The following is a 26,978-nucleotide window of genomic DNA, read 5'->3' on the forward strand; positions in this document are numbered from 1 at the left end:
GTTTGGCTAATTAGCAGTCTTAAGGCTTTGGGGTAGAAGCTGTCTCGAAGCCTGTTGGTCTGAGAGCCGATGCTCCGGTACCATTTGCCAGGCAGTAGCAGAGTGAACAGTCTATGGTAATTTTTCAGGCCTTCCTCTGACACTGCCTGATATAGAGGTCCTGGATGGCAGGGAGCTAGTCCCCAGTGATGTACTGGGCTGTACGCACCACCCTTTCTAGCGCTTTGCGGTCAAGGGCTGTGCAGTTGCCATACCAAGCAGTGGTGCAGCCAGTCAATATGTTATTGATGGTGCAGCTGTATAACTTTGAGGATCTGAGGTCCCATGACAAATCTTTTTAGCCTTGTGACTTTTCAACACCTTCACTACTGTGCAGGTGTGTGTGTGGACCATGTTAAGTCCTTAGTGATGTGGACACCAAGGAACTTAACGCTCTCAACCTGTTCTGCAACAGCCTCCAGTCGATATGGATAGGGGCGTGTTCTCCCCTCTTTCTCTTATAGTCCAAGATCTGCTCCTTGGTCTTACTGGCATTGAGGGAGAGGTTGTTGTCCTGGCAACACACTGCTAGGTCTCTGACCTCCTTCCTGTAGGCTGACTCATCACCATCAGTTATCAGGCCGATCACCCCCGTGATGGTGTTGAAGTCGTGGGTGAACAGAGAGTACAGGAGGGGACACACTCCTGAGGGCCCCCTGTTTTGAGGGTCAGCGTGGGGAAGGTATTGTTGCCTACATTCACCACCTGAGGCTTGACCCTTCAGGATGTCCAGGATCTAGTAGCAGAGGAATTGGTTCAGTCCCAGGGTCCTTAGCTTGGAGGGGACTATGGTGTTGAACGCTGATCTGTAGTTATTTCCCCTCTTGTCCAGGTGGGAGAGGGCAGTGTGATGTGCAATTGAGATTACGTCATCTGTTGGGGAAGTATGCTAATTTGAGTGGGTTTGGGATGATGGTCATGACACACATCAACACCAACTTTTCAAAGTGCTTCATTATTACAGATGTGAGTGCTACAGGGCGATAGGTATTTAGGCAGGTTATCTTCGAGCTTTTGGGGAAAGAGACAATGGTAGTCAGCTTGAAACATGTTGGCATTACAGACTGGGACAAGGAGAGATTGAAATATCTGCTTTGAGAACGTGCCCGGTAGCCTTGTGATTGTTAACCTGTTTAAGCGTTTTGCTCACATCGGCCATGGAGAGAGAGATCACACAGTCATCTGGAAAAGCAGGGGCTTTCATGCAAGACATAGTGTTATATTCCTCGATGAGAGCATAGAAGGCATTTAGCTCGTTTGGGAGTTCTGTGTCACTGGGCAGCTCATGGCTGGGTTTCCCTTTTGTAATTAGTTATTGTCTTCAAGCCCTACCACATACGACCAGTGTCTTGGCCAGTGTAATAGGATTTTACCTTCCTCCTATGTTGTCCTAATGCATGTTGGATGTTTTGTCTGCGGTTATAGCAGGATTTCTTGTATGTGTCCATGTCCGTGTCCCGTTCATTTTAAACAGTAGCCTTTAGCCCAGCACGCATATGTTGCCTGTAATCCATGGTTTTTGGTTGTGATGCCTTCTTCTAGTCACTGTGGGGATGACATAGTCTATGCACTTATTGACAAAGCCTGTGACTTGTATTAAACTCCTCAATGTTATCGGATGAATCCCGGAACACACATCCCAGTCTGTACTAGCAAAACAGTAGCCTCGCATCTGCTTCGTCCAGACACTTCCGTATTGAGCGCGTCACTGGTACTTCCTGTTTGAGCTTTTGTTTGTAAACGGCTGCAGGAGAATGGAGTCATGGTCAGATTTGCCAAAGGGAGGATGAGGGAGGGCGTTTCTGTGGATCGAATAAAAGTGGTCTAGAGGTTAGTGGCGCAGGAGACGTGTTGGTACAAGTGCGGTAGGACGGTTTTAAATCTTCACGCATTAATGTCTCAACCCACCAGAAATGCTGCCTCTGGGTGAGCGTTTTTTTTTGTTTGTTTACGGCCCCATATAGTTTGTTGAGTGCCAGAGTGGTGTTGGCCTGTGGAGGAATGTAGACAGCCATGATAATTACAGATTAGAACTCTGTTGGTAGAAAAAAGATCTGCAGTTTACCATAAGGTATTCTATCGGGTGAGCAAGAGCTTGAGATTTTCTTCACATTCGAAGCAGCACACCAGTTGTTATTTACAGTGGGGCAAGAAAAGTATTTAATCAGCCACCAATTGTGCAAGTTCTCCCACTTACAAAGATGAGAGAGGCCTGTAATTTTCATCATAGGTACACTTCAACTATGACAGACAAGTGTACCTATTACAGGCCTCTCATCTTTTTAAGTGGGAGAACTTGCACAATTGGTGGCTGACTAAATACTTTTTTGCCCCACTGTATGAAAAAAAAACACACCGCCTCCTTTCGATTTTTCCAGAAGCCGCCATCCTATCCTGCCACTGCATGGATAATCCACAGAGTACTACGTGCATTGCATCATCATCCAGCCATGTTTCAGTAAGACATATAATATTGTAGCTTTTCAAGTCTCTGGACATTTGCTAATAGAACAGAGGGGAGCACCATTCGGTTTTCTCTTCACCTCATTTTCACTAGGACTCAACGTCATGTCCAGCGTTTACGTATGCCGTGTTTTGGTAGCCCATGGATCCAAGGAACAGGATCTGGTATGAACAGCTGAGTTGAAGTTGAAATCAAGGTTAGTAACTGTCGATCTGTTATCCAGAAGTGCTTGGCGGTCATACGTGATAAAAGTATTGACATTCTGTACAAAAAAAGTAAAGATAAACAACATAAAAGTCACTATATAGCAAAATTGGGTTGGAACTCATAAGATGTCGCCCGTCTCCGTCGGCGCCATCTTTCATCTCTGGAACCATGGAAAGTTCAATTTAGTGTTGGGCAGTATCATATCGTCATAGCGTCCTTCTCTCATCCCGGGATTTACGGTATTACCAGGTTAGTACACAAACTCAAAGCACATTGGACATCTATTACCAGAATGCTAACAAAATTAGCACTAGTAGTAGTGAATTTCCTTGGAAGCTGCTAGCTAAATATGCTAACAAGCTCAAAAGAAAATAAATGAATTGCAAAGACAGTCAATCCAGCTCATAAAGTTATACATACATACACTACATGACCAAAAATATTTGGACAACCTGCTCGTCGAACATCTCATTCCAAAATCATGGGCATTAGTTGTGAGACAAACATTAATGTATAAAAAACATATAGCCTAAGGCTGCTCTGACTTCATCAGTCTCTCATTCACAATTGACAAGCACTTAATAATATTATCACCCATGAGACTATTCTCAATTTAATCTGGTCATTACATATACAGTGCATTCGGAAAGTATTCAGACCCCTGCCCCTTTTCCACATTTTGTTACCTTATTGCCTTATTCTGAAATGTACTGAATACATTTGTTTCCTCATCAGTCTACACACAGTAACCCATAATTACAAATTGAAAACAGGGTTTTAGAAATGTTAGCAAATGTATAATACAATTTAAAAGAAAAAAAAAAACGTAAGTATTCAGACTCTTTGCTATGAGTTTCACTATTGTGCTCCGGTGCATCCTGTTTCCATTGATCATCCTTGATCAAGGTCCACAAGAACACAATCATTCTTAAATGGAAGAAGTTTGGAACCACCAAGACTCTCCCTACAGCTGGCCGCCAGGCTAAACTGAGCAATCGGGGGAGAAGGGCCTTGGTCTGGGAGGTGACCAAGAACCCGTTGGTCAGTCTGACCGAGATAAATGTGTGCATGCATTCGCAATAACCACAAGATCACTTCTGATGTAAATGTGTGTGTGCGACTGTGTGGTGGTGATTAACAGAATAAAAGTCTGGATGTGGACACATCTCCCTGGTTATTACCGGACTCCCACTAGTGGGGTCAGGCCAATGTAGAGTCCGCTTAAGTAACTAGCAGGTAAGGGCTCAGAAGCCAACTGCTCAGACTGCTCCAGCTAGCCCTTCTGACCTGCTATAGTTGAGGTGCTCCAAAGAAGAGTGTGCGTCATGCCAAGAGACGATTGTCACCACCCACCTCAGCCTACACTGCCACACAAAGCCGTCATGCACCTGAGGAAGATGGCGCTGTGAAGCGCTACACACCTCTCTCATCTAAGAGACTACCAGCCCTGCTCCAGGATGTGTCTGACCACACCCTCTCCAGTTGGAAGCTGCAGAGGGAATACAAGGACCTGCGTCATGAGCAGGAAGAGCTCAGGAGGGCGTACTCTAGGCCCTCCCGGCCTGAGTCAGTTTGTTTCCTGCCTACCTGGTAGATGTGAAGTGTCAAGGTTTTGAGTGTCCTTCCCCTTAAGTAGGTTTAGCCTATCCTGCCCCCTTGGTAGTTCTAGAGTTCCCTGCCTTCCTGGAAGGTTCAGTCTATCCTGCACGAGCCTGCTTCCCCAGCTCTCGGTTTCTGGCCTTACCCGGCCCTCAGTCTCTGGCCCTAGTTGCAGGCTCACACTGTTCTGGCTGACATCCCTGGCCTGCTGCATTAGTACTAAGGCCCCAGTCCTCCACCATTCTGTCCACAGTCCCTTGCAGTAGTAACATCTTTGTTTGCTGCTCTGTCAGTCTCTAGGTATCCTACCAAGCTAGGCCCTGCGTTTGCTTTGGTTGCTCTGTTCGCGGCCCCCTGGCTTATCGGGTATGCAGCTCCCTATCCCACCAGGCTTCGAACCCTCTGCCATACTAGACCTTAAGTTAGCTGCCTCTTTTGCAGGTCTGCAGTCTCCTGCCCTGCTTACCAGACCGTTTCTAGTGGGGTCAGACCTCTTAAGTCACTAGCAGATGAGAGCTCAGAAGTCAGACGGCTCCAGCTAGCCGTTTTTACACAAACCTTACCTTGGTTAGGCTACATAATGCAAGCATCTGTGATTTAAAAAAAAAATGCATGCACTGTTTCTTCCCCATGCTGGGCATCATTCACAAGTGATAATATTCTCACCCATCAGACTGTTCTCAATTTAATCTTGTCTTTTCATATACTAAATAATATGTGTCAAATTAGTTTGGATTTATAATGGGCAGTTATCATGCACCTGTCGGAACAGGGGCAGGGTAAAAAAAATGACGTCATCTGTATGCACTTGAATAGCGAATGAAGGGCGCTTTTCCAACGGTTTATTTTCATTCCAGCTGGGTAGGCTACTCCGGTTATAGAGCGAAGCGATATGCTTAATATTAGGAAAGTTGAGTTAAACCTAGCCTATAGAAATCTGATGGGATCCTCTTTTTAATAGAGGCCATCAAAACTCTTGTTTTCTCACACAATTGCATAGCCTATAAAAATGCCGTTCAACATGGGCTTATAGGAACACTTATTTCATTCCATGCATCATCCAGCTATGAGCAACAGGTGATCCTATTCTGCTCATCCTCTGAATGCCAGGGCTGTCATGAAGTGTTTTGATTTGATTTTCGATTGCATTTGCATTGATGTCAGAGTGATTTAGAGGGACAATAGAGCGCTGAGTACCTATCAAGTGGTATTTGACTGTGGTTATAACTCCTGTGTGGTGGTAATAAGGTCACCGTAACAGCCCTAGTTTTGAATGACCTCCCTAGGTACCTGGTTCCTCAGGCTAGTAGCGGATATTGAGGAATTGGTCTCATTGCAAACGCAGCCTGTGCTCTTCCATGTCTAAAATTATGAAAGGTGTGTGTTCACAGTCAGCAGTATCGTCCACGATTTTCACAGTCATGTCAGGGGAAAAGAGATGCTGTGTCAGTAGAGTGTCAGGTGTTTTGAGGAGGGTTGTTTGATGTCCTGCTCATACTCTGTCTTGGTTAGCAAGACTTACAGCAACACCATCCACAAGGCAGAGGTCAGTGTGCCACCTGAGAGGGGAGCAAGTGAGGGTACAAACTTGTGCTCAAGCAATCATATGGAGGATTTTCAAGTTAGCAGGGAGAGATCTGGGTGCAGCACACATCAATATGTTACACCAGATCTTACTCCCTTGCTGCTGGCCACCGCTATTCAATTCAATAGAATTCAAATAACTTTATTTATAAACCCCTGAGAAACACTTCAGATAACACCCATCCACATTGGTTCAGTAGACTAGTTTTAGTAGAGAATCCTCAGCCCACCAGATAAGTGCTGTGGGGTCGCTGTGTGCTGCTATTGCGTCACTACCAAGGGGGTCGAATTTTTTGCCAGTCCTGTCTGGTCCAGCGACAGTGGGTTTGTGCCCATAGGCAACGTTGTTGCTGGTGATGTCTGGTGAGGACCTGCCTTACAACAGGCCTACAAGCCCTCAGTCCAGACTCTCTCAGCCTATTGCAGACAGTCTGAAAACTGATGGAGGGATTGTGCGTTCCTGGTGTAACTTCGGCAGTTGTTGTTGCCTGTGCAGATGTTGTTACACGTGGTCTGCCACTGCGAGTACAATCAGCTGTCCATCCTGTCTCCCTGTGGCGCCGTCTTAGGCATCTCACAGTACAGACATTGCAATTTATTGCCCTGGCCACATCTGCAGTCGTCATGCCTCCTTGCAGCATGCCTAAGGCACGTTCACGCAGATGAGCAGTGACCCTGGGCATCTTTCTTTTGGTGTTTTTCAGAGTCCGTAGAAAGGCCTCTTTAGTGTCCTATGTATTCATAACTGTGACCTTAATTGCCTGTCATCTGTAAGCTGTTAGTGTCTTAATGACTGTTCCACAGGTGCATGTTCATTACTTGTTAATGGTTCATTGAACAAGCATGGGAAACGGTGTTTAAACCCTTTACAATAAAGATCTGTGAAGTTATTTGTATTTTTACGAATTATCTTTCAAAGACAGGGTCCTGAAAAAGCGCTGTTGAATTTTTTGCTGAGTGTATGAATGTACAGCGTCAAGCGCTCTGCTCGCTTGCATATGCTTGGATTATTGTGTCCCTTCTATTTTTAGACAGTGTGCATGTATGAGAGGGGGCTGTCTTTTTTCTAGGCAAAGCGTGGTGCAAGCGGTCTATGTGAAGGTTGCTGGTGGTACATGAGTGACCGGCATCTGTATAATTGTCAATTGATTCTAGTTGTTGAAAGATTACCGGTTGATTTCTGTTATGGCATTTTCTGTGTAACATCTTGCAGGAAACTTGCTTCACTCAATCTGGGAAAACTGCTAAGCCATTATTAGAAAGAGTATGGTGTTCGGTTGAGGAACAGTGCTGATTTACACTGTTCAGTAGAAAAGATGGAGGAAAAAAGACTATATGAAGAGTAATTGAAGTAATTACCTGTTTGATGGGAAGGTTTGCTGGGATGCTGCTCTCCATTTCCCTTAAGTACCTGTGTCAACCATCAGTGCACCAGACTAGAGCTGTGGCGGTCACCAAATCTTGTCAAGGTATTTGACCTTTAATTAACAAACACATTTAGCATCTCCTGGCTTCCACACAGTCTACAAGCCACTGATGCAGACCTTTTGGAACATCTACATTTTTAAAAGTATTAAACCATGTAACATAGCCTAGACCTTCACAATAAATTCATTATTTATTTTAGACAGGTCTAAGGAAACGTGATATGAAGAAAATGTAGTCTATTTCATAACAGAATAGCATACCATGAGTTGTCCTTCTGTTAGGTCCTGATCTGGCTATACTATATGGCTGTGGGCTACACTAGTTCATTAAGCAGAGAAGATTTGGTTAGAATTCCGTGGCATTATTTTATATTTTTTGATAGTAATGAAGAATACAATTTGAACAAAGCTGAATAAAATAGAAAGGATATTTTCTCCAAACGATTTGAGGGAGTGAGCACATGCGGCTATCCTGTGTTAAACGGTTAACAAAGAAATAGGTACTCCTATCTGCTTAATTTAGAGTTATTTATGTAACTTTAGTTGTTCTACAAACGTTTGGCTATATGTTTAGATTTTTAATACATTGTAAGGCTGCGCGATGCAACTCTGATGATTTGGAAAAAGTCTCTTGAAAGGCCTGAGCTCTGCTTTGGTTTTGTTGTGCCGGCTGTACACACTTCATCAGTCTGTCATTCACATTTTGAGAAGCACTTGATAATGCCTCACATTTCCCGGCGGCACCTCTCATCTCACTCACACAGCTCTCCATCAAGTGATTGGGTCTTTCTCACAGGCTACAAGTGCATATTGGAGATATTGGAACAACTGTCCACATTTACTTTTCATCAGCCAAATAGATGAGTAGGCCTAACGAACAGCAAAAGCACTAACCCATGCCAATCTACTATCCCCCATAGTACAAACGTTGACCTATTCTGTGCGAGAAATAAATATTCCAGACATAGTCTGAGACAGTTGTGGAATGCGATAGATCCCAAATTAGTACAACCACTAGCATAAAAAAAAGTTGAAAAGCAACGAGGCTGATGCAACAGCTCCAAACGTTTAGCTTTTAAACGTTGGTAAACTATGCTATTTCTTCACATAATAAGCGTAGCAATGCTCACAAGGCAGTAGGCTTTAAGCGTGAATGTTCCATTAGTGGGAAAACAGCATTATCAAAAGTGACCACAAATGCGATTATACATGTCATTATTTTATGGTAAAATTATATTTTCCAAACTTGAAGTTCACGCTCAGTATGCCAGTTAGGCTCTACACTCGTTGTAAAGCAGATGAATGTGCTTCATTTTAAGAAGTTATTTGGCCACTTTAGTTGTGATACAAACCTTTATAAAACATATAGGCCTATTTAGCTAGGCTACATGAGGTGTGCGACTATGATTACAAAGAGTCACAAACAAAAGGCATTGTTTCTTGCATTAAGCTGGGCATCATTCACAAGTGATAATGTATAATTCACAAGTGATAGGCTAATATTGTCACCCATCAGACTATTCTTGATTTAATCTAGTCTTTACATATACTAAATAATATATGTATGAAATGTGTATTTATTTAGGATGAACCATTATCATGCACCTGTCCCGAAATAAGGGCAGGGGGAAAAATACATCTCATCTCTGCACTTAAATAGCGAATGGAGGATGCTTTTCCTGTGGTTCATTTTCATGCCATCCAGGTAGACTATACTCCTGTTAAGATAAGCACTGTGCTTAATATTAGGAAAGTTGAGAAATAAATATAGTAGGCCTAACTTATAGAAAGCTGATGGATCCTCCTCTTTGTAATAGAGGACATCACTCTGTTTTCTCACACAATTGCATAGCCTGTAGAAATGTGTTTACAACTTGAGCTCATGGGCTCTCAGGAAGTGTTTGATTAGATTTTTGATTACATTTGCTTTGATGTCAGAGTGATTAGAGGGACAATAGAGTGCTTGAGTACCAGGCAGTTAGCAAGTTTGGTAGGCTACTAATGACCATCAGCAGCATCAGAGCATGGAGAAGCCTAATTACTGTGACTAAAAAGTAACGTGGAATTTGACTGTCTTCATGACTCATGACTGCTGGTGTGACGGTAATACAGTCACCACAACAGTCCTACTCCAGTCTCTCTTTCTGGCCTGTCTGTTTAATGCACAGAAAGGTTTTAGAGGAGTTTGACCTTACTGGTGTGTTAGTTTGTGAGTGTGTCTTTTGCAGGAGGCTCTGAAAGTTGGGTAGAGACTGAGAGAGCGCATTAAATAGATTATTGAAAGAGACATTGACAGAGGGAGGAGATGGGAAGGGAGCAGAAGGGTAACTATGATAGAGAAGGAGAGGCTTCCCTCTCCCCCATCTCTGAGTGGTGAAGCGAGAGGCTCATGAGTCTTGTATGTTGATGGCTGTGTGGCAGACAGTGAGGCGGGCTGGGCTATATTTGCATGCGTCAGCACAATCCCTTTCTGCAGCATCATCATTGCTGCCCCACAGGCTCCCATCAGGTCCCCCTGGACAGAGCCATGCCGTGACAGTGCACCGGTGTGTCGGAATCTCTCTATCCATCTCTCTTTCTCTCATACCTTATCACTCACTCACTTTTTCTGACTGCAGAGGTCTGTAGGGACAAGGACACAGGGGCCTGCCTCTCCTCTGTCTTGACTGCTGAACAGTCAGCAGTGTGTTTTTGAGCATGGCAGAATACTGTATGTTTCTGTCAGTGTGCGTGTTACAGTATTCAAGACTGCATTAGCATCTGTGGGTGTGAGAGGGTGTGTTTCATCAAATAGCACTAGAGAAGTAGGCCTAAATTTGTCCATTTGGGTGGTGACTCAAATACTTAGGCTGCAGCCCAAACACGTTATTTTTACCCCCTCAGCCCTTGCCCATCCACTTTCCCTTAGGTGAATCCCAATCGAAACCGGATGCAGTTTGATTGCCGTCTTAAGTGGAGGTCCAATTTACTAACATTGCCCCCTCAACCCTCGATTTAGCTGGAGGGAGCGAGTGAACAACTTTGGTCACTTGCGGGGTTAATATGACCCACAATTCAATGCAAACTGTAGTCACATGTCGAACTCTGGTGGCCGCGAAGTGTCACATTTTATAAAAAAGGCTGCATTTTCGGCATGTCAGAAAAAGTATGAAGCTAGCGTGCTAAAAACAATATATATATTGATTTTAGTGTTGGACATTGGCTTAGTCTCATAGCGATGAGACTATAAAACGTTGCTAGATTCATTGGAATAAATTTGAATGAATTACCAAACTATAAAACTAGCTAGCCAGCTATGGGTAACTGTAGCTATCTACCCGACATGAGTGCTAGCTAGAAATGTTAGCTTACTAGGTAACATTACATTAATAGCTTTAGGTTGGTTGTTTTTAAGGTCACCTGCAAGGATGTTGCCTCAGCGATCATCACTCTCCCTAGCTTGGGCAAGGGACATTTAACGTACACTCAGATGTGACTAGGTAAAACGTAATTCAAGGGCTGAGGGTTTAGAGCCGAGGGCTGTCTACTTTGAGTTTAAAACGCAGCCTAATCTTTCACACACTCTCCTCTGTGTAGATTTCCCCCTGTTCCACTTCCCCTAGATAACATCTAAACGGTGTCTGCCTTATTCTGCCTCTAAACAGCAGGAAGCAGATTGTACAGTCAACCTTCCTGCCGGTTCTTGACTATGGTGACATCATTTACCAGAATACAGCAGCCACGACTCTGAAACCTTTGGATGCCGTCTACCGTAGTGCCCTTTGCTTTATCACAGGGGACAGTTTTAATAAGCATCACTGCATCCTGTATCAAAAGGTTGGCTGGTCCTCATTAAAGTCCCATAGATCCCTAAACTATTCCATTTTTGTTTACAAAGTTCTACTACACAAGCTTCTGACTTACCTAACTTTGTTGTTGAAGTATGAAAACATGAGTTACCAAACCTGTTCAACTCTTGAGGTTCCTTGGGTCTGGACTGCAAGTCCGCCTTCAGTTTTAATGACCCCAATTTGTGGAATAACCTGCAGAACTCCCTGCGTCTTGATTCCCTCGTGCCGCTAGGGCAATTTAGAGTCTAATTTTGAATTTGTTAAATGAGAATACATTTGTTTTGATTAAATATCAAAATGTATTGTTTTGAAATTTTAGTTTTTAGAAATTGTAACCTGTAGTTTTTTTTTTTAATTATTGGAATGTTTGTGTTGAATTTGCCCCATTTGAAAATTAGACCTGGTCTCAATGAGCTACCCTGATTTAAAAAAAAATAATAAACAAATATTTTTACCAGTATGCACCCTCCCTTGCTATAGGCTATTTTAATTAAATATCTTAAAAAATGTCTCTCACAACCCCAATCATTATCCTGGCTTGTGCCTGAATTGAATCAGTCCTGCTGCTGCTGTGTTGACCGACATTGGTCGCAATGGACCATTTCATCATTATGAGTTTGACTATAAGAGCACTAGAGCATGGAGTTATGAAAATTGATTTCACCATTTTTGTTTCCTCATCAATGCTCAATATTACAAAGCTGCAGGGATTAGATCATGTGTTTTGGCATAGTGGAACCAGGCTAAAGGGTGATTGAAAGGTAGTGTTGGGCAATTCCACAGTAACAGAATTGCGCTGAGACTTTTTGTTTTTATGAGCGGTGAGATTTTTCACTTCAAAACTTCATGCCCAACAAATAACATTAATTTAAAAGTTTTGGAAGAAGAACTGTGCAGATGCAAAGTTTGTTAAACTGACGGGGATTTGACCTAAATTCTGTTATGTGACCACATTTTACAAATAACTGTTAAATATCTGCTCTGAATTAAGATTAAAAGATGTCTGCAGAAAGAATAGGGTTTCGGCTATGACATGTCACCCTGACTTAGAGAAAATATATTTTGGTTATTGATCTACCGTAAGTGAAGTGGATTGACACCCAGAATTGTGGTAACAGAATTTCATCATAGGTTCCTGATCTGTACTACACATAAATGTATAATTATGTATATGAATGTCATTATCTTCATGGTGATGTATGCTATATAGGTACACAAAGGTATACAGTGCCTTCGGGAAGTATTCTGACCCGTTGAACATATTTTGTTATGTTACAGCCTTGTTCTAAAATGGATTAAATAAAACAATTTCCTCAGCAATCAAATGTATTTCTATAGCCCTTCTTACATCAGCTGATATCTCAAAGTGCTGTACAGAAACCCAGCCTAAAACCCCAAACAGCAAGCAATGCAGGTGTAGATGCACGGTGGCTAGGACAAAATCCCTAGAAAGGCCAAAACCTAGGAAGAAACCTAGAGAGGAACCAGGTAATCTACGCACAATACCCTATAATGGCAAGGCAAAAACAGGTTTTTAGCTATTTTAGAGACCTGAAAATAGCTGTGCAGCAACACTCCCCATTCAACCTGACAGAACTTTAGAGGAACTGCAGAGAAGAATGGGAGAAACTCCCCAAATAAAGCTGCGCTGAGGCCTCCCAGGTGGCGCAGTGGTCTTGGGCACTGCATCGCAGCGCTAGCTGTGCCACCAGAGACTCCAGGCTCTGTCGCAACCGGCCGCGACTGGGAGGTCCGTGGGGCGACGCACAATTGGCCTAGCGTCGTCCGGGTTAGGGAGGGTTTTGACCGGTAGGGATATCCTTGTCTCATTGCGCACCAGCGACTCTTGTGGCGGGGCGGGCGCAGTGCGTGCTAACCAAGGTAGCCAGGTGCACGGTCTTTCCTCCGACACATTGGTGCGGCTGGCTTCCGGGTTGGAGGCGCGCTGTGTTTAGAAGCAGTGCGGCTTGGTTGGGTTGTTTCGGAGGACGCATGGCTTTCGACCTTCGTCTCTCCCGAGCCCGTACGGGAGTTGTAGCGATGGGACAAGATAGTAATTACTAACAACAATTGGATACCACGAAATTGGGGAGAAAAGAAGGTAAAATGTAAAAATAAATAAATAAAGCTGTGCAACGCTTGTAGTGTCATACCCAACAAAGTACTGAGTAAAGGGTCTGAATACTTACGGAAATGTAATATTTAAGTTTTTATTTATTTGATAAATTAGCACAAAAAAAAAGTTTAAAAAAAGGTTTTGCTTTGCATTGTTTGTAGATTGATTAGGTAGCCTAGTGGTTAGAGCATTGGGTCAGTAACTGAAAGGTTGCTAGATTGAATCCCTGAGCTGACAAGGTAAGAATCTGTCGTTCTGCCCCTGAACAAGGCAGTTAACCTACTGTTCCTAGGCCGTTGTTGTAAATAATAATTTGTTTTTAACTGACTTGCCTAGTTAAACAAAGGTTCAATTTAAAAAAATTACAACAAGACTATAACCTAACAAAATGTGGAAAAAGTCAAGGGGTCTGAATACTCCTCCTTTGCATGTTTTGGTATTCTACACACGGGTTATTATTTTAATGAGCTCCACCCCCAAACAGAACATATTTGGGTAGTCAGAACATCAAAGTACAGCATGGTAGAACTCCGAGTACAGTATAATACAGCACAGCAGTAGAGTTCAGTACAGTAGAGTCTGGTTCAGTACAGTACATTATAGTGTATGCAACTAGTTTGCTCTACTGTGTACTCTATTCTACTGTACATGACTGTACTGGACTATGTTCTACTCAACTTTTTTTTTACTCTACTGTGCTCTACTTTAGTGTACTCTACTGAACTATAATCTGCTCAACTTTTTTTACTGTACTGTGCTCTACTCTACTGAAGTACTGTACTCTACTTGTGAAACAGACATCTATGATTGGTTCAGATTAGGTCCGGTTCGGACCAGGACAAATCTGAACCAATCATGGACGTCTATGTATGGGCCAAATCAAGGACAGTCCGGACCAGGGTTTGGCTCAATTTTGGAATTGACTCCCATTCAACTCATGAGTTTGAATTAAATTGGCCACACCCCACAGGATGTAGAATTTGAGTGACACTAATTAGAATTGAATTCTGTGTAATTCAAAGTAAATTCCATTCAGTCATAGAACATGAGAGTTTTATTGAATCTGACAGAATCTGTCACACTTCCAGTTACCAAAGAATATATTGCTTTTCTCTGGACACAATGTTCTTTTAAACCTCAATAGCCAATTATATTTCCGCCAACCCTTTTCTTTGTTTGGCTTCTTTTTGAAGGCCACAGGGTTAACTTGAGGGTTAAACAAATGCATTCTGGGAAATGTAGTATCCCTCCCATATTGAACAAAATGTAACTGATTAATGAAATATAATAACTTCAAATATTCGCTTGCAGTTCTGTTTTCTTTGATCATTCAGTTTAAGTTGATTGTTTCAACAATATTTTATATGCATGTATTTATCAACATTTATGTTTTATGTGCAATGTGTATATTTGTGTAGACTACTCGTAATATAAAATAGAGGCATTGTAATTAAATTTCACTGAATTAAATAATATTTTATTTAATTCAAATTTAAATTGCAATTCTGTATCCTGTTTACTCTTTCAATTCAAATTCAAGAATTTAAATGGAATTTGAGGCATTCTCAATTCATTTCTGAATTGAGCCAAACTCTGGTCCAGGCTGGACCAAAACTCTACATTTGTGGACCGTGAAATTAAAGCCGGGGTGGAACGTGCCAAAAAGTGACTTTGGTGGATGTTGAAATCAAGGCTAGATGTTTTCTAAGATTCCTTTTTGATCCATTTGACCAGAAATCAAAGCCTTTGCTTAGTCCTTGACATTAAGGATAGAAAATGGTGAAAAACGTATATATGCCTTATCATCAAAAATATAGATACTCTTAGCTTTTATTTGACACCAGACATGCTCCTATGGACTTCACATGTTGGTGCTCATGGGTCCTTTTTACATTGAAATGACCTGTTCAGCTTCAGGCGTGTCAGCATGATGAGTGGTGGTCTGTATTCGATTCTCTAGCTACAGTAATGTTATCTCTTCTCCAAACAACGTGGGCATGTCCTTCTGCACCCCCCTGGGCTCCCTCCTGTGCCCCTGCCTCCTCTGTAGCCCTCTCTAGCCTACTTTTATCTCCAGTGTTTCCCAGGAGAGGGGTTATTTTAAGCGGAGCACGATGTTCCGCTCTGCTTTTGTGGATGTGTCGTCCCATCTAGAGCAGGCCGCTGTGTGGAGAATAGAAAGAGATAGCGGAGGAGGAAGAGATTTAAAACTGCACAGCCCTCCCACACTGTTAGCCAGTGTTGCCTGCCTCTCAATCACTGTTAAATGTTGATGTAGAAGTGTATACCTGGATGGGTCCCCTCCGTGTCCTCTGTATTCTAGTGGTGCGTCACTCACCTTTAACGGGTTAAGTGGGGGGGAGGGGAGGGGGAGCTCTCGACAGGTCGAGGACCTGAGCGTGGCAGGCGGCGTCACTAGGAGCCTCTCTCAAAGCCAGCCTTTGTTCAGTGGATGAGTGACGCAGTGGGAATATTAGCATGATTAGATGGAATGGCTGAGAGCCAGAGAGGACCACAGTTGCTGCTATTGGGGGGATTGCTATGGTTATGCAATGCTGGGGTAATCACTCGTGGATGACCATGGGCTGCCAGCGTCAGGCCTGCACTCTGCTCTGTGCTCTGCTCTCCCAAGGTTAGGCTTCAGGAGAATAGGGATTGGATCAGTGGAAACAATCTAAGGCAGTGAATAAAGATCCTGGAGACTAACTGGAGGGTATGATAATACATGATAATGGTATGATAATACAGATCGGTGATTGCATTATATAGACAATTTAGTTACAATTCAGTTGGATTATTGACACATGAGGCCAGTGAGGACCTGGAATGAGGAACTGTGTTTTGACCAGAGCTCAGTGTTGTGTTTCTGTGTAGTCATCAGGTGTTGTTCTGAGGAACTGTGATTTGACCAGAGCTCAGTGTTGTGTTTCTGTGTAGTCATCAGGTGTTCTCCCCTAAGGGTCCAGCTAGATACAGTACACTCTGTCTCAGTCTCTGGCCACATTGTTAATAAATAACATTATGATATGCATAAGTCCACATAGTAATGACTGTTAAGCAGCATACATGCATAAGGGGCTCTGAGGAAATTATGCAATGCCCCCCACTTCCAGCGGGTGTAATCCCTCTTATGCTGAATGAGCCCCCTATGTGATCGAGCAACAGGTCTGGGAGAGAGGCTGGCTCTTGGCATGTGGTGCTGAGGTGTTTAGAGGTTTGGCTGTTCTCCACACTCTGGTCCTGTGTGGCGGTCAGGTGCGTGCCCCCGCCCGCTGGCTCTGGACTGGGGTATATAAGAACTGAGCCTAGGGTTGGGGGCCCTTCCTGGGTTCTGAGACGTGCAGGAAGACCACTGTTGGATGGAGTGGAGTTTATAATCTCCCTCAGAAAGGAGCTGTGGATCTGGGCGAACAACACCGCTCCATACTGGGCGAATACCCCCGGAGACTCCATCTTTCCTGTCATCAATTTCTGTCTATCTGGGTGTGAGCCAGTTGAGAATGACATTTTATGTCCTTAGTTGTGAAAATAGAGGGATTTCACTGCCTAAAGCGAAGAACTGTTTTTGAATACAGGTATTTTTGGTTAGGATTTTGAACTTTTGTTCTTTGCAGCCGCACTGTTGTAGCCTTGAGGCATGCGGAATGGTTTTGTTATTTGTGGATTCATTCCGTGGAATCTGCTTTGAGAAAGTTCCTATTTTTCTCTGTGTTTTAAGAGGTCTGTTTTTCAAGACCCACTGCTGGCTAACTTTACCCACTCTATGACCAACTACCACCTAGAATCTGTTGATTTTACATTTGAGTAATGTAGCAGACACTCTTATCCAGGGCGACTGACAGTAGTGAGTGCATACGTTTTCATACTTTTCCGTACTAGTCTCCCGTGGGAATTGAACCCACAACCCTGGTGTTGCAAGTGCCATGTGCTACCAACTGAGCCACACAGGACAAGATCATCAGTTGCTGTTAACTGTTCACCTATGTTACCATTATGTCTCTCCTTTCGTCCACAGGCACCACCGATGAGGACGCCAGCAGTGAATTGACGAGCCACACATAGAAGCCCCCCAGTCCCTCCCACCTCCAGCCCCCCTCCCCTCCCTCTGTCCCTCCCCCTCCTTCTGATCCCTCTCCCCCCACCCCAGACTCACCATGCTGATCAAGGAGTATCGGATCCCAATGCCAATGAGCGTGGACGAGTACCGCATCGCCCAGCTCTACATGATCCAGGTGTGTGGACTTGTACTAGACATGTTTTAATTGGACTTTATCAGAGGAAGGGCTTTGACACTAGCAGGAAGTCAGGCTGATCAGTCATTTCTAACAAATGGGGTTGAGCTCCAGAGCCATTGATTCTGGGCCAGTGCCGTAAGCACATTGTAAACCTCAGCAAAGTGAACAGAGAGGTAAGCCACATGGATGGGTTGTTAACAATCTGAGGCAGGCAGGAAAGGGATGGAGGAGGGATGGCGTGAAATTGTCTGGTTGGATCAGAGACCCATAGTTACGTGTCCCCCTGACCTCAGCCTTCTCTGTGCTGCCTCGCTCTCTCGCTGGTGTGAAGTTTCCGTGGCCATGGTAACCATGACATCAGCAGCGTGCCGGCAGTCAGGTTTTGTTCGAGAGAGAGTACGGCGTGAGAGAGAGGAAACAGTGGGGAGAATGGGGGGGAAAACAGGGGATGAGGGGGAGAGAAGAGGGAAGAAACAGTGGGGAGAATGGGGGGAAAACAGGGGATGAGGGGGAGAGAAGAGGGAAGAAACAGTGGGGAGAATGGGTGGAAAACAGGGGATGAGAGGGAGAGAAGAGGGAAGAAACAGTGGGGAGAATGGGGGGAAAACAGGGGATGAGGGGGAGAGAAGAGGGAAGAAACAGTGGGGAGAATCGGGGGAAAACAGGGGATGAGAGGGAGAGAAGAGGGAAGAAACGGAGAGTAAAATATTTTGGGGAGAGTGTGGATACTGTCTTCATTAGTTTATGTTGCTAGGGCAACCCCAGGCAGCATGCTGGTCCCTGACTCATCCCCAGTGTAAGCATAGTGGCTCAAGCCTGCCTGGGCCTCTCAGTACAATTTAAACTCTTCTCTGTACTGTATGAGTATTGTCACTCCAGCCGGCCAGACTCCTCCTGACTCCATGTTCCACACTGCCGTCTCTCATTTATCTTCATACCTAATCACGCTGCCTCCTTAATTGATAGTTAATTGTGAATTCATTATCGCGACTTAAATTTACAAAGATATCACAAATGCAGGGTGTAAGTAAAATTAAGTCGGCACTCTCTCTCGCTCTCTTCCTCCCGCGTTTAATCACAACCCATCATATTGCTCTTTCAGAAAAGGGAGAACCTTCTCAACAGGAAATATGTCTCCCTGATTTGATACCATATGACGTGTACCAGGATATAATGCTGCCCTCCAGTCAATACAGCCAGCCAGGTAGTTGTGAGGAAGCTGAACAGAAAGCAGAGCTGAGCGATTTAACCAGCATTTCTGTTATTTTTTGTTTTTTAAACAACTAATTGACTGATGTCGGTTAAATATTTGAATTCCAATATTTATTTTTCTCTTGTGAGCTCAATGTGCACGCTGGGCTGCAGTTTCTGTAGAGATAAATCCGATCATGCCCGAACTGTGCGATGTAGTAGGGAGCTGTAGTTTCCAACAGGCCAATGTTCTACATAGTTTAGCACAGAAAACGTGATCATTACCTACTCTGACCAAAATCCATAATCCATAATCCGCGGCTACATGTCCGGCCTATGTTTATTTTACGCCTGCTACATAAGAGGCAGAAGAATGCGCGATCAAGAGGGGATACGTAGAGAGCAGTTGCTTTGCAAGGTATTGGTATTCAGCAGTCAAAATAGTAGGCTTTATTTACTTTGAAGAACTACTAAAATAGTGGTTTTTGTCAGACAGCATAGGCAGCAGCTCTATGGAGATGAGATAATAATGAAATAATAAAGTTATGATCAAGGTAGGCCAGTAACATGAATAACTGATGGTTAAGAAGTGATAACCAGTCATGGGCAGTCACTACCATCAGGGACTTTTTAAAATAGTTTTATTCTGTGTTGTTACAGCATTCAACCCACGTAATGCAAAGTGCATTTAATGTAAAAAAAATTATATAAAAAATACCAAAACTTACCTCAAAAAGCACAAATCACTCCGCACCAACAGATAGTTTAATGACAGACTGTCCTCTATACTTAGTCCTTCCTGAATAGCTTCAAAACCATGAGGAAAGACATTGAAATAGCAATGAATTACCCCTGCCTGCATTCCCTTCCTCTTCCCTTTGCTTTGTTTCAGTTTTGTTTCAGACCCTTTATGGTTGACACACAGATCCAACCAGAACATTAGGCCTATTCCCACTGGGCACTGACGTCTGTTCAACGTCAAGTTTTTACATTTGGTTGAACTGTCAACTAATGTGAATTCTACGTCAAATCAACTAAAAGATTCACCATGTCATTGGATTGAGGTAAAAGGTTGGGTGGAAAAAAAAGACAATTCCCTTACGTTGATGATGTTTTGCAAGTCCAATCAGTCTTCCATGTTGATTCAACACCATCATATTGAACGTTTTAGTTGAAATGATGTAGAACCCATGTTGATTCAACCTGTTTCTGGTTAATGGGTTCCTTTTTTATATTTCAATTTTAGTCATTTAGCAGACACTCTTATCTAGAGCAACTTACAGGAGCAATTAGGGTTAGGTGCCTTACTCAAGGGCACAACGACAGATTTTTCACCTATTCGGCTTCGAACCAGAGACCTTTCGGTTACTGGCCCAGCGCTCTTAACCGTTAGGCTACCTGGCAGATTTTTTATCTTCCTGATGGTTTCTTGTGAGATGCAGAGCACCAAGAGCCAACCTCTAGCAGGAGAGCAGGATTGATACTGGCCAGTGGCACACAGGCTCACAGGCCACAGGCACCTGTCAGCAGGCTAATGAAGTGCCTTGCATGTGTGTGTGGGTGTATACACACTACAGTATGTCCGTTTGTGTAAGCGTCTGGCTGTGGGCGTGTGTGTGTGCAGCTGTGCGTACATTGGCCTATACTGTATGCTTTGCGGAGTGTTTTTGAGCTTCTCTGTGTGTGTGTGTGTACACTGAGTGTACACACAGTGTACAAAACATTATGAACACCTTCCTAATATTGAGTTGCATTCCACGGGGATGTTGGCTCCAATGCTTACCTCAGTTGGCTGGATGTCCTTTGGGTGGTGGGCCAGTCTTGATACCCATGGAAACCCTGTTCAAAGGCACCTCAATCTTTTGTCTTGCCCAGTCAACCTCTGAATGGCACACATACTGTGGGGAGAACAAGTATTTGATACACTGCCGATTTTGCAGGTTTTCCTACTTACAAAGCATGTAGAGGTCTGTAATTGTTATCATAGGTACACTTCAACTGTGGGAGACGGAATCTAAAACAAAAATCCAGAAAATCACGTATGATTTTTAAGTAATTAATTTGCATTTTATTGCATGACATAAGTATTTGATCACCAACCAACCGGTAAGAATTCCGTCTCTCACAGACCTGTTAGTTTTTCTTTAAGAAGCCCTCCTGTTCTCCACTCATTACCTGTATTAACTGCACCTGTTTGAACTCTTTACCTGTATAAAAGACACCTGTCCACACACTCAATCAAATAGACTCCAACCTCTCCACATTGGCCAAGACCAGAGAGCTGTGTAAGGACATCAGGGATAAAATTGTAGACCTGCACAAGGCTGGGAGGACAATAGGCTAGCAGCTTGGTGAGAAGGCAACAACTGTTGGCACAATTATTAGAAAATGGAAGAAGTTCAAGATGACGGTCAATCACCCTCGGTTTGGGGCTCCATGCAAAATCTCACCTCGTGGGGCATCAATAATCATGAGGAAGGTGAGGGATCAGCCCAGAACTATACGGCAGGACCTGGTCAATGACCTGAAGAGAGCTGGGACCACAGTCTCAAAGAAAACCATTAGTAACACACTACGCCGTCATGGATTAAAATCCTGCAGTGCACGCAAGGTCCCCCTGCTCAAGCCAGCGCATGTCCAGGCCCGTCTGAAGTTTGCCAATGACCATCTGGATGATCCAGAGGAGGAATGAGAGGTCATGTGGTCTGATGAGACAAAAATAGAGCTTTTTAGTCTAAACTCCACTCGTCATGTTTGGAGGAAGAAGAAGGATGAGTACAACCCCAAGAACACCATCCCAACCGTGAAGCATGGAGGTGGAAACATAATTCTTTGGGGACAGGACGACTGTATCGTATTGAGGGAGGATGGATGGGACCATGTATCGCGAGATCTTGGCCAACAACCTCCTTCCCTCAGTAAGAGCATTGAAGATGGGTCGTGGCTGGGTCTTCCAGCATGACAACGACCCGAAACACACAGCCAGGGCAACTAAGGAGTGGCTCCGTAAGAAGCATCTCAAGGTCCTGGAGTGACCTAGCCAGTCTCCAGACCTGAACCCAATAGAAAATTTAGTTGCAATCCGTATTGCCCAGCGACAGCCCCGAAACCTGAAGGATCTGGAGAAGGTCTGTATGGAGGAGTGGGCCAAAATCCCCGCTGCAGTGTGTGCAACCCTGGTCAAGAACTACAGGAAACGTATGATCTCTGTAATTGCAAACAAAGGTTTCTGTACCAAATATTAAGTTCTGCTTTTCTGATGTATCAAATACTTATGTCATGCAATAAAATGCAAATGAATTACTTAAAAATCATACAATGTGATTTTCTGGATTTTTGTTTTAGATTCCGTCTCTCACAGTTGAAGTGTACCTATGATAAAAATTTACAGACCTCTACATGCTTTGTAAGTAGGAAAACCTGCAAAATCGGCAGTGTATCAAATACTTGTTCTCCCCACTGTACATAATCCATGTCTAAATTGTCTCCAAAGCTTAAAATGAATCTATCTCCTCCCCTTCATCTACACTGATTTGAAGTGGATTTAATAAGTGACATCAATAAAGGATCATAGCTTTCACCTGGATTCACCTGGTTAGTCTATGTCATGGAAAGAGCAGTTATTAAGTCAGTGTCTGTGGTGCTGTGTCTGTGGTGCGGTGTCTGTGGAGCTGTGTCTGGCTGTTGAGAGCAGGGTGGGTGGCTAATGAACGACCTGTCAGAGGTAATGAGGGCTTGAGGGCTGGACACCTCACTCACCATCTCATCTCCCCACCATACCACTGATTTACTGCCTTCGCTCCTTCACTACCCTGCTCTCCTTCACTACCCTGCTCTCCTTCACTATCCTGCTCTCCTTCACTATCCTGCTCTCCTTCACTATCCTGCTCTCCTTCACTATCCTGCTCTCCTTCACTATCCTGCGCTCCTTCACTATCCTGCTCTCCTTCACTATCCTGCTCTCCTTCACTATCCTGCTCTCCTTCTCCATGCCGGTAATGCTGTCTGTAATTAGTCAAATACATGTATCAGAGTTTCAAAGTGGAGAATAGAAGTGGCTCAGGCATTATATTTACATGTTGACTCTATTATTAACTCAGACTCTCTGGAAATGTTGTACTGTAGTCCTTGCCCTTTGCTCCTCAACTTTTCAGCGTCCTCAGCACTTGGACTCTGTTACCTAGTGTACCTTTAGCACTCCTGTTTCCCTCATGTTTACATCATGAAGCCTCTCCCTGGTGGATCTCACTGCGTTATGTTTGAAAAGTAAAGTCATCCAACCATTTAGTCCCCTATGACATCTCCTTTCAGCCCCCCACTCTCCCCCCTTTCTGTGGTGTACCTGGAATGTAAATATGGGAAAGGTATTTTTCACTGAGCTGGCTGGCCAACTCTGCTGACTAAGCAGTGTAGGTCATACCTGGATGCAATGGTTATTGTCCACACATGAGTCATGTCGTGGTGTGTTTACAACTGTCAGCTGTCAGGAACTTTACCAGCAGGGTAGAGTTTGTTCAAGCATTAGTTTTATGGCAGAAAACCTTTTGTGTGTCGCCTATGTAACAAGTGAAATAACAGACCTGGTGCTTTCTAGACCTACTAGAAACAGCCTTGAGTCTAATGAAATCCGGTACTCAAGCAACATCATGTCTTGGTGATTCACCGATTCTGTTGAAGCTAAATGACCACATCATCTGTGTTTTTTAGATTCATAAAAACAACATTTGTAGCAGTTGAATTGTTTTGGGTTCAGGGGGATGCCACACTTGACTCGTTGTTGTCTTTCCAGCAGTGTGCTTCTCCTGACCTCCCTCGTTTAACCTGATTTCAGTCCTCATTTGACCTTTTGACCTATGCTTCCTCACCTAACCCCTCACTGAAAATCTATTCTGATCTGAACAGAAAAAGAGCCGGGATGAGACCTGTGGCGAGGGCAGCGGAGTAGAGATCCTGGAGAACAAGCCGTACGATGACGGCCCAGGGGGAATCGGCCAGTACACCCACAAGGTTTACCACATCGGCATGCACATCCCCAGCTGGTTCCGCTCCATCCTGCCCAAGGCAGCGCTCCGGGTGGAGGAGGAGTCCTGGAACGCCTACCCCTACACCCGCACAAGGTGTGAGACTACTGCCACCTACAGGAGTACCACCCTTACACCCCCACGCACACAGGCATACCACCCTTACACCCCACACAGATAAGTACTACCCTTGTACCCCTATACAGTCAGGGAGCCTCCCCACTTCCACAAGAAAAGCTTAACATGTTGAGACGGCAACCCCTTCAGTACAATATGATGAGACGGTTTCCCTTAAGCGTATACTCAACGTCAAACCTTATCCATAATGGAGTGATTGTTTATCCAATCTGTCCCTTCAGGAAAATACTGTTACTAAGAGCCAAATAAAGAGCCAAGCAAATCTTCCAGAGCAGTTGTCAGAACACTGCTGAGCGTGCCAACCAAGACATGGACAGTCTTCAGGTCAGCAGCTCTGCTAGCCAGCCTGTCAATAAGAGTTGATGACCCTGGGCAGAGCCGCAGGTGTGAGGCTGCTGAAATGAGAAGCTCCCCTTGAAAACACTGTCAAGGTATTGATAGACTGGAGCCATCTGCTGACACATTTATCAAAGCAGTGACAGCTCTGCTGCAGACGACTGAGAGATGGGCAGGGCTAGCACCTCTACACCTCGCCTGGAGACAGAAACACAGAGAGAGAGTGCGGGTGAGAAAGATTGAGAGTGACAGACAGAGACAAAGACCAGCAGTAGCTAACTCTTGCCATGTAGGCATATTTTGGGCCTGTCCATCATTTAACAAAGAACCCACTCAATAACAGAGACATCAAGATGTTTCCACCAGTCATTTCCCTGTGAGTATATAGTGTGTCCAGGTCAACATATTGTGGTTATTTATTACTGTGACCTCTAAGCTTGCTCTCCTCTCTCCTCCAGGTACACATGTCCCTTTGTTGAGAAGTTCTCCATTGACATTGAGACGTACTACAAGCCAGACACAGGGAACCAGCCAGACGTCTTCAACATGTCCCCAGTCGAGAAGAGGCTAAGGACTCTGGGTAAGAACCTGTGGTGCCAGTCTGGGACAAATAGTGGGAGATTAGAAGGACACTATAGCCTCAGACCATAGTGTCCAAATTGACAGCAATGTTAGATGATGAAGATTTTTCCTCACAATGGACAGCTTGCAAAATGACAGACCTATGTAATTGGTCTTGTTTTAAATAGTCATGATTATTATTGAGGGCTTCCTGACGCATGACCCCCACAAGGGTTAGAGGGAAGCTCCTGGGCTCACACAGCAGCTAGTAGAGTAGAGGCCCACTGGTGGCCGTTTGCTACCACTGCAGCTGTTTTCCTGTTGTTGTTGGCGGCAACAGAGAGGCTGTCACGCTGCTCAGATGCTCATGGTTTGAGGGCATGCAGTGACCCAATTTACACAATTCATTGCCAGTGTTCCTGAGATGTCATGAATGACATTTTTACCCTGGTTGATCGTCAGTTGTGGACCGAAAAGAGAAAATGTTTGTCCTAGAAATACCAAATCCAGTGTGTACTATTAAGTGTCCTAGATTTAATTAACGTGTCAAAATAACTTGGATGTTAAACAATTTTGTTTCGACCAACAGCCATAAACGACTGGCTATGTTATGTAGGAAAATGTGGACACCCCAACAACCCACCTGCTCATATGTACATGTTATTTTTAGCACTTGTTCACATCAGACTCTCTTGCAGACCCCATCGACATTGTCAAAGATCCCATACCCCCACATGAGTACATGCAAGAGGAGGACCCTCGGATCTACAGGTCAGACAAGACCAAGAGAGGCCCGCTGCAGGAGGACTGGATCGAGGAGTACAACAACAACCCGGGGAAGACGCCCATCATGTGTGCTTACAAACTGTGCAAGGTGGAGTTCCGCTACTGGGGCATGCAGTCCAAGATCGAGCGCTTCATCCATGATGTAGGTGCGTATGAGATGCGATTAGGCGTTGAAAGAGTACTATGAACAATACCTTAATATATCCCTTCCCTGGTGCTGGCTATATGACTGCTTGGTCCAAGAGAAGTAGTGTTTCCATACTACAGGCATGCTGCTGCTGACTAGTTTAGCTAGCAAGCTTCAGCTGAAATAGTGTCAATATCTTGGAGGGGGTTGCCAGGTGGGATGCACTGATGTTTTCCAGTGCTGTCTGTCTAAAACAATCTCCCCTCCCCTTCCTCAGGGCTGAGGAAGGTGATGGTGCGGGCCCACCGGCAGGCCTGGTGCTGGCAGGATGAGTGGTACGGCCTGACCATTGAGGACATCAGACAGCTGGAGCTTGAGACCCAGCTGGCCCTGGCCCAGAAGATGGCCCAGTTCAGCCAGGCAGAGGAGGCCACCGAGGCCAATGGTGCTGCTTCATCCCCAGACAAGAACCAGGAGGCCAAAGATACCATTAGCTCCTTAGAAACTGAGGTGGTCAGTGCAGGGGGCGGGGGAGACACTCTCCAAACAAAACGAGCAGGGCTCACCAAGCAGTGGTCCACCTCCTCCAGATCCTCCCGCTCATCCAAGAGAGGAGGTGAGATGTTTGAGCCCAATCATCTGTATCCGTGTGGAGATATTGGACTGTTTAACAAGCAGGTGGTGTACAGACATCATGTGTTATTGAGTATGTATCTAGGTGCTGTATCTACACAACTACTGTCCCTGCTTTATCCAGATTTTGCATACCTGCCTGTTCAATATACAGTCTAAGGACAAACCCCTGTCCTACAGACAGTACAGCCCCCATCCCCACCTTTAAGCACCAGTCAGAATCCTGCCTGCCACCTGGAACCTCTCTCTCTGCCAGTCAGCCTCATTTCACCCCTTATTACCTAGGGCCGGGAATTGCCAGGGACCTCACGATGCGATATTATCACGATACTTCGGTGCCGGCACGATATATATTGCTATTTGGTACTGTGATTTTATTGCGACTCAATGTTCCAAACACATTGTTCACTGTGTGTCTGCTGCAGAAGTACAAGAGAGAGCCATGAGAAAACAAGTTTTGGTGCAGGTACAGCCAGCTAGCGCAAAAATAATATTGCGTTTTTGTCAATAAGTTACGATATATCGTCAAAGATAATTTCCCGATATGTAACTGTATAGACATTTTTCCCCCATTACTACTATTATCCCCCTCTACTGCACACTCCTGGGCTATTTATAGCAGCAGTATTGACATCACAGGCTAGAGGAGGCTGACTCGCTTCACACTGACCCTCCGCTCCACCT

The 26,978-nt window shown here is 44.4% G+C and overlaps 1 protein-coding gene across 6 annotated transcripts in view; it reads left to right on the forward strand.

Annotated features, from left to right (window-relative positions):
- The window catches only part of LOC110525702 (membrane-associated phosphatidylinositol transfer protein 2), a 78,892-nt gene that overhangs the window by 31,072 nt on the left and 20,842 nt on the right, over positions 1–26,978 (forward strand). For 5 of the 6 annotated variants that reach the window (XM_036979803.1, XM_036979807.1, XM_036979805.1 and 2 more), the window contains exons 2-6: positions 17,282–17,498; positions 23,595–23,809; positions 24,646–24,767; positions 25,447–25,680; positions 25,939–26,277. In XM_036979803.1, coding sequence (XP_036835698.1) covers positions 17,421–17,498; positions 23,595–23,809; positions 24,646–24,767; positions 25,447–25,680; positions 25,939–26,277 — 988 coding nt within the window. In that variant the 5' untranslated portion in view covers positions 17,282–17,420. Of the gene's footprint in view, positions 1–17,281; positions 17,499–23,594; positions 23,810–24,414; positions 24,564–24,645; positions 24,768–25,446; positions 25,681–25,938; positions 26,278–26,978 lie in introns of those variants that run through there. The other variant, XM_036979806.1, reaches the window with a different exon arrangement.

Source organism: Oncorhynchus mykiss, chromosome 6 (assembly GCF_013265735.2).
Source record: "Oncorhynchus mykiss isolate Arlee chromosome 6, USDA_OmykA_1.1, whole genome shotgun sequence".
In the NCBI taxonomy this organism is placed as follows: domain Eukaryota; kingdom Metazoa; phylum Chordata; class Actinopteri; order Salmoniformes; family Salmonidae; genus Oncorhynchus; species Oncorhynchus mykiss.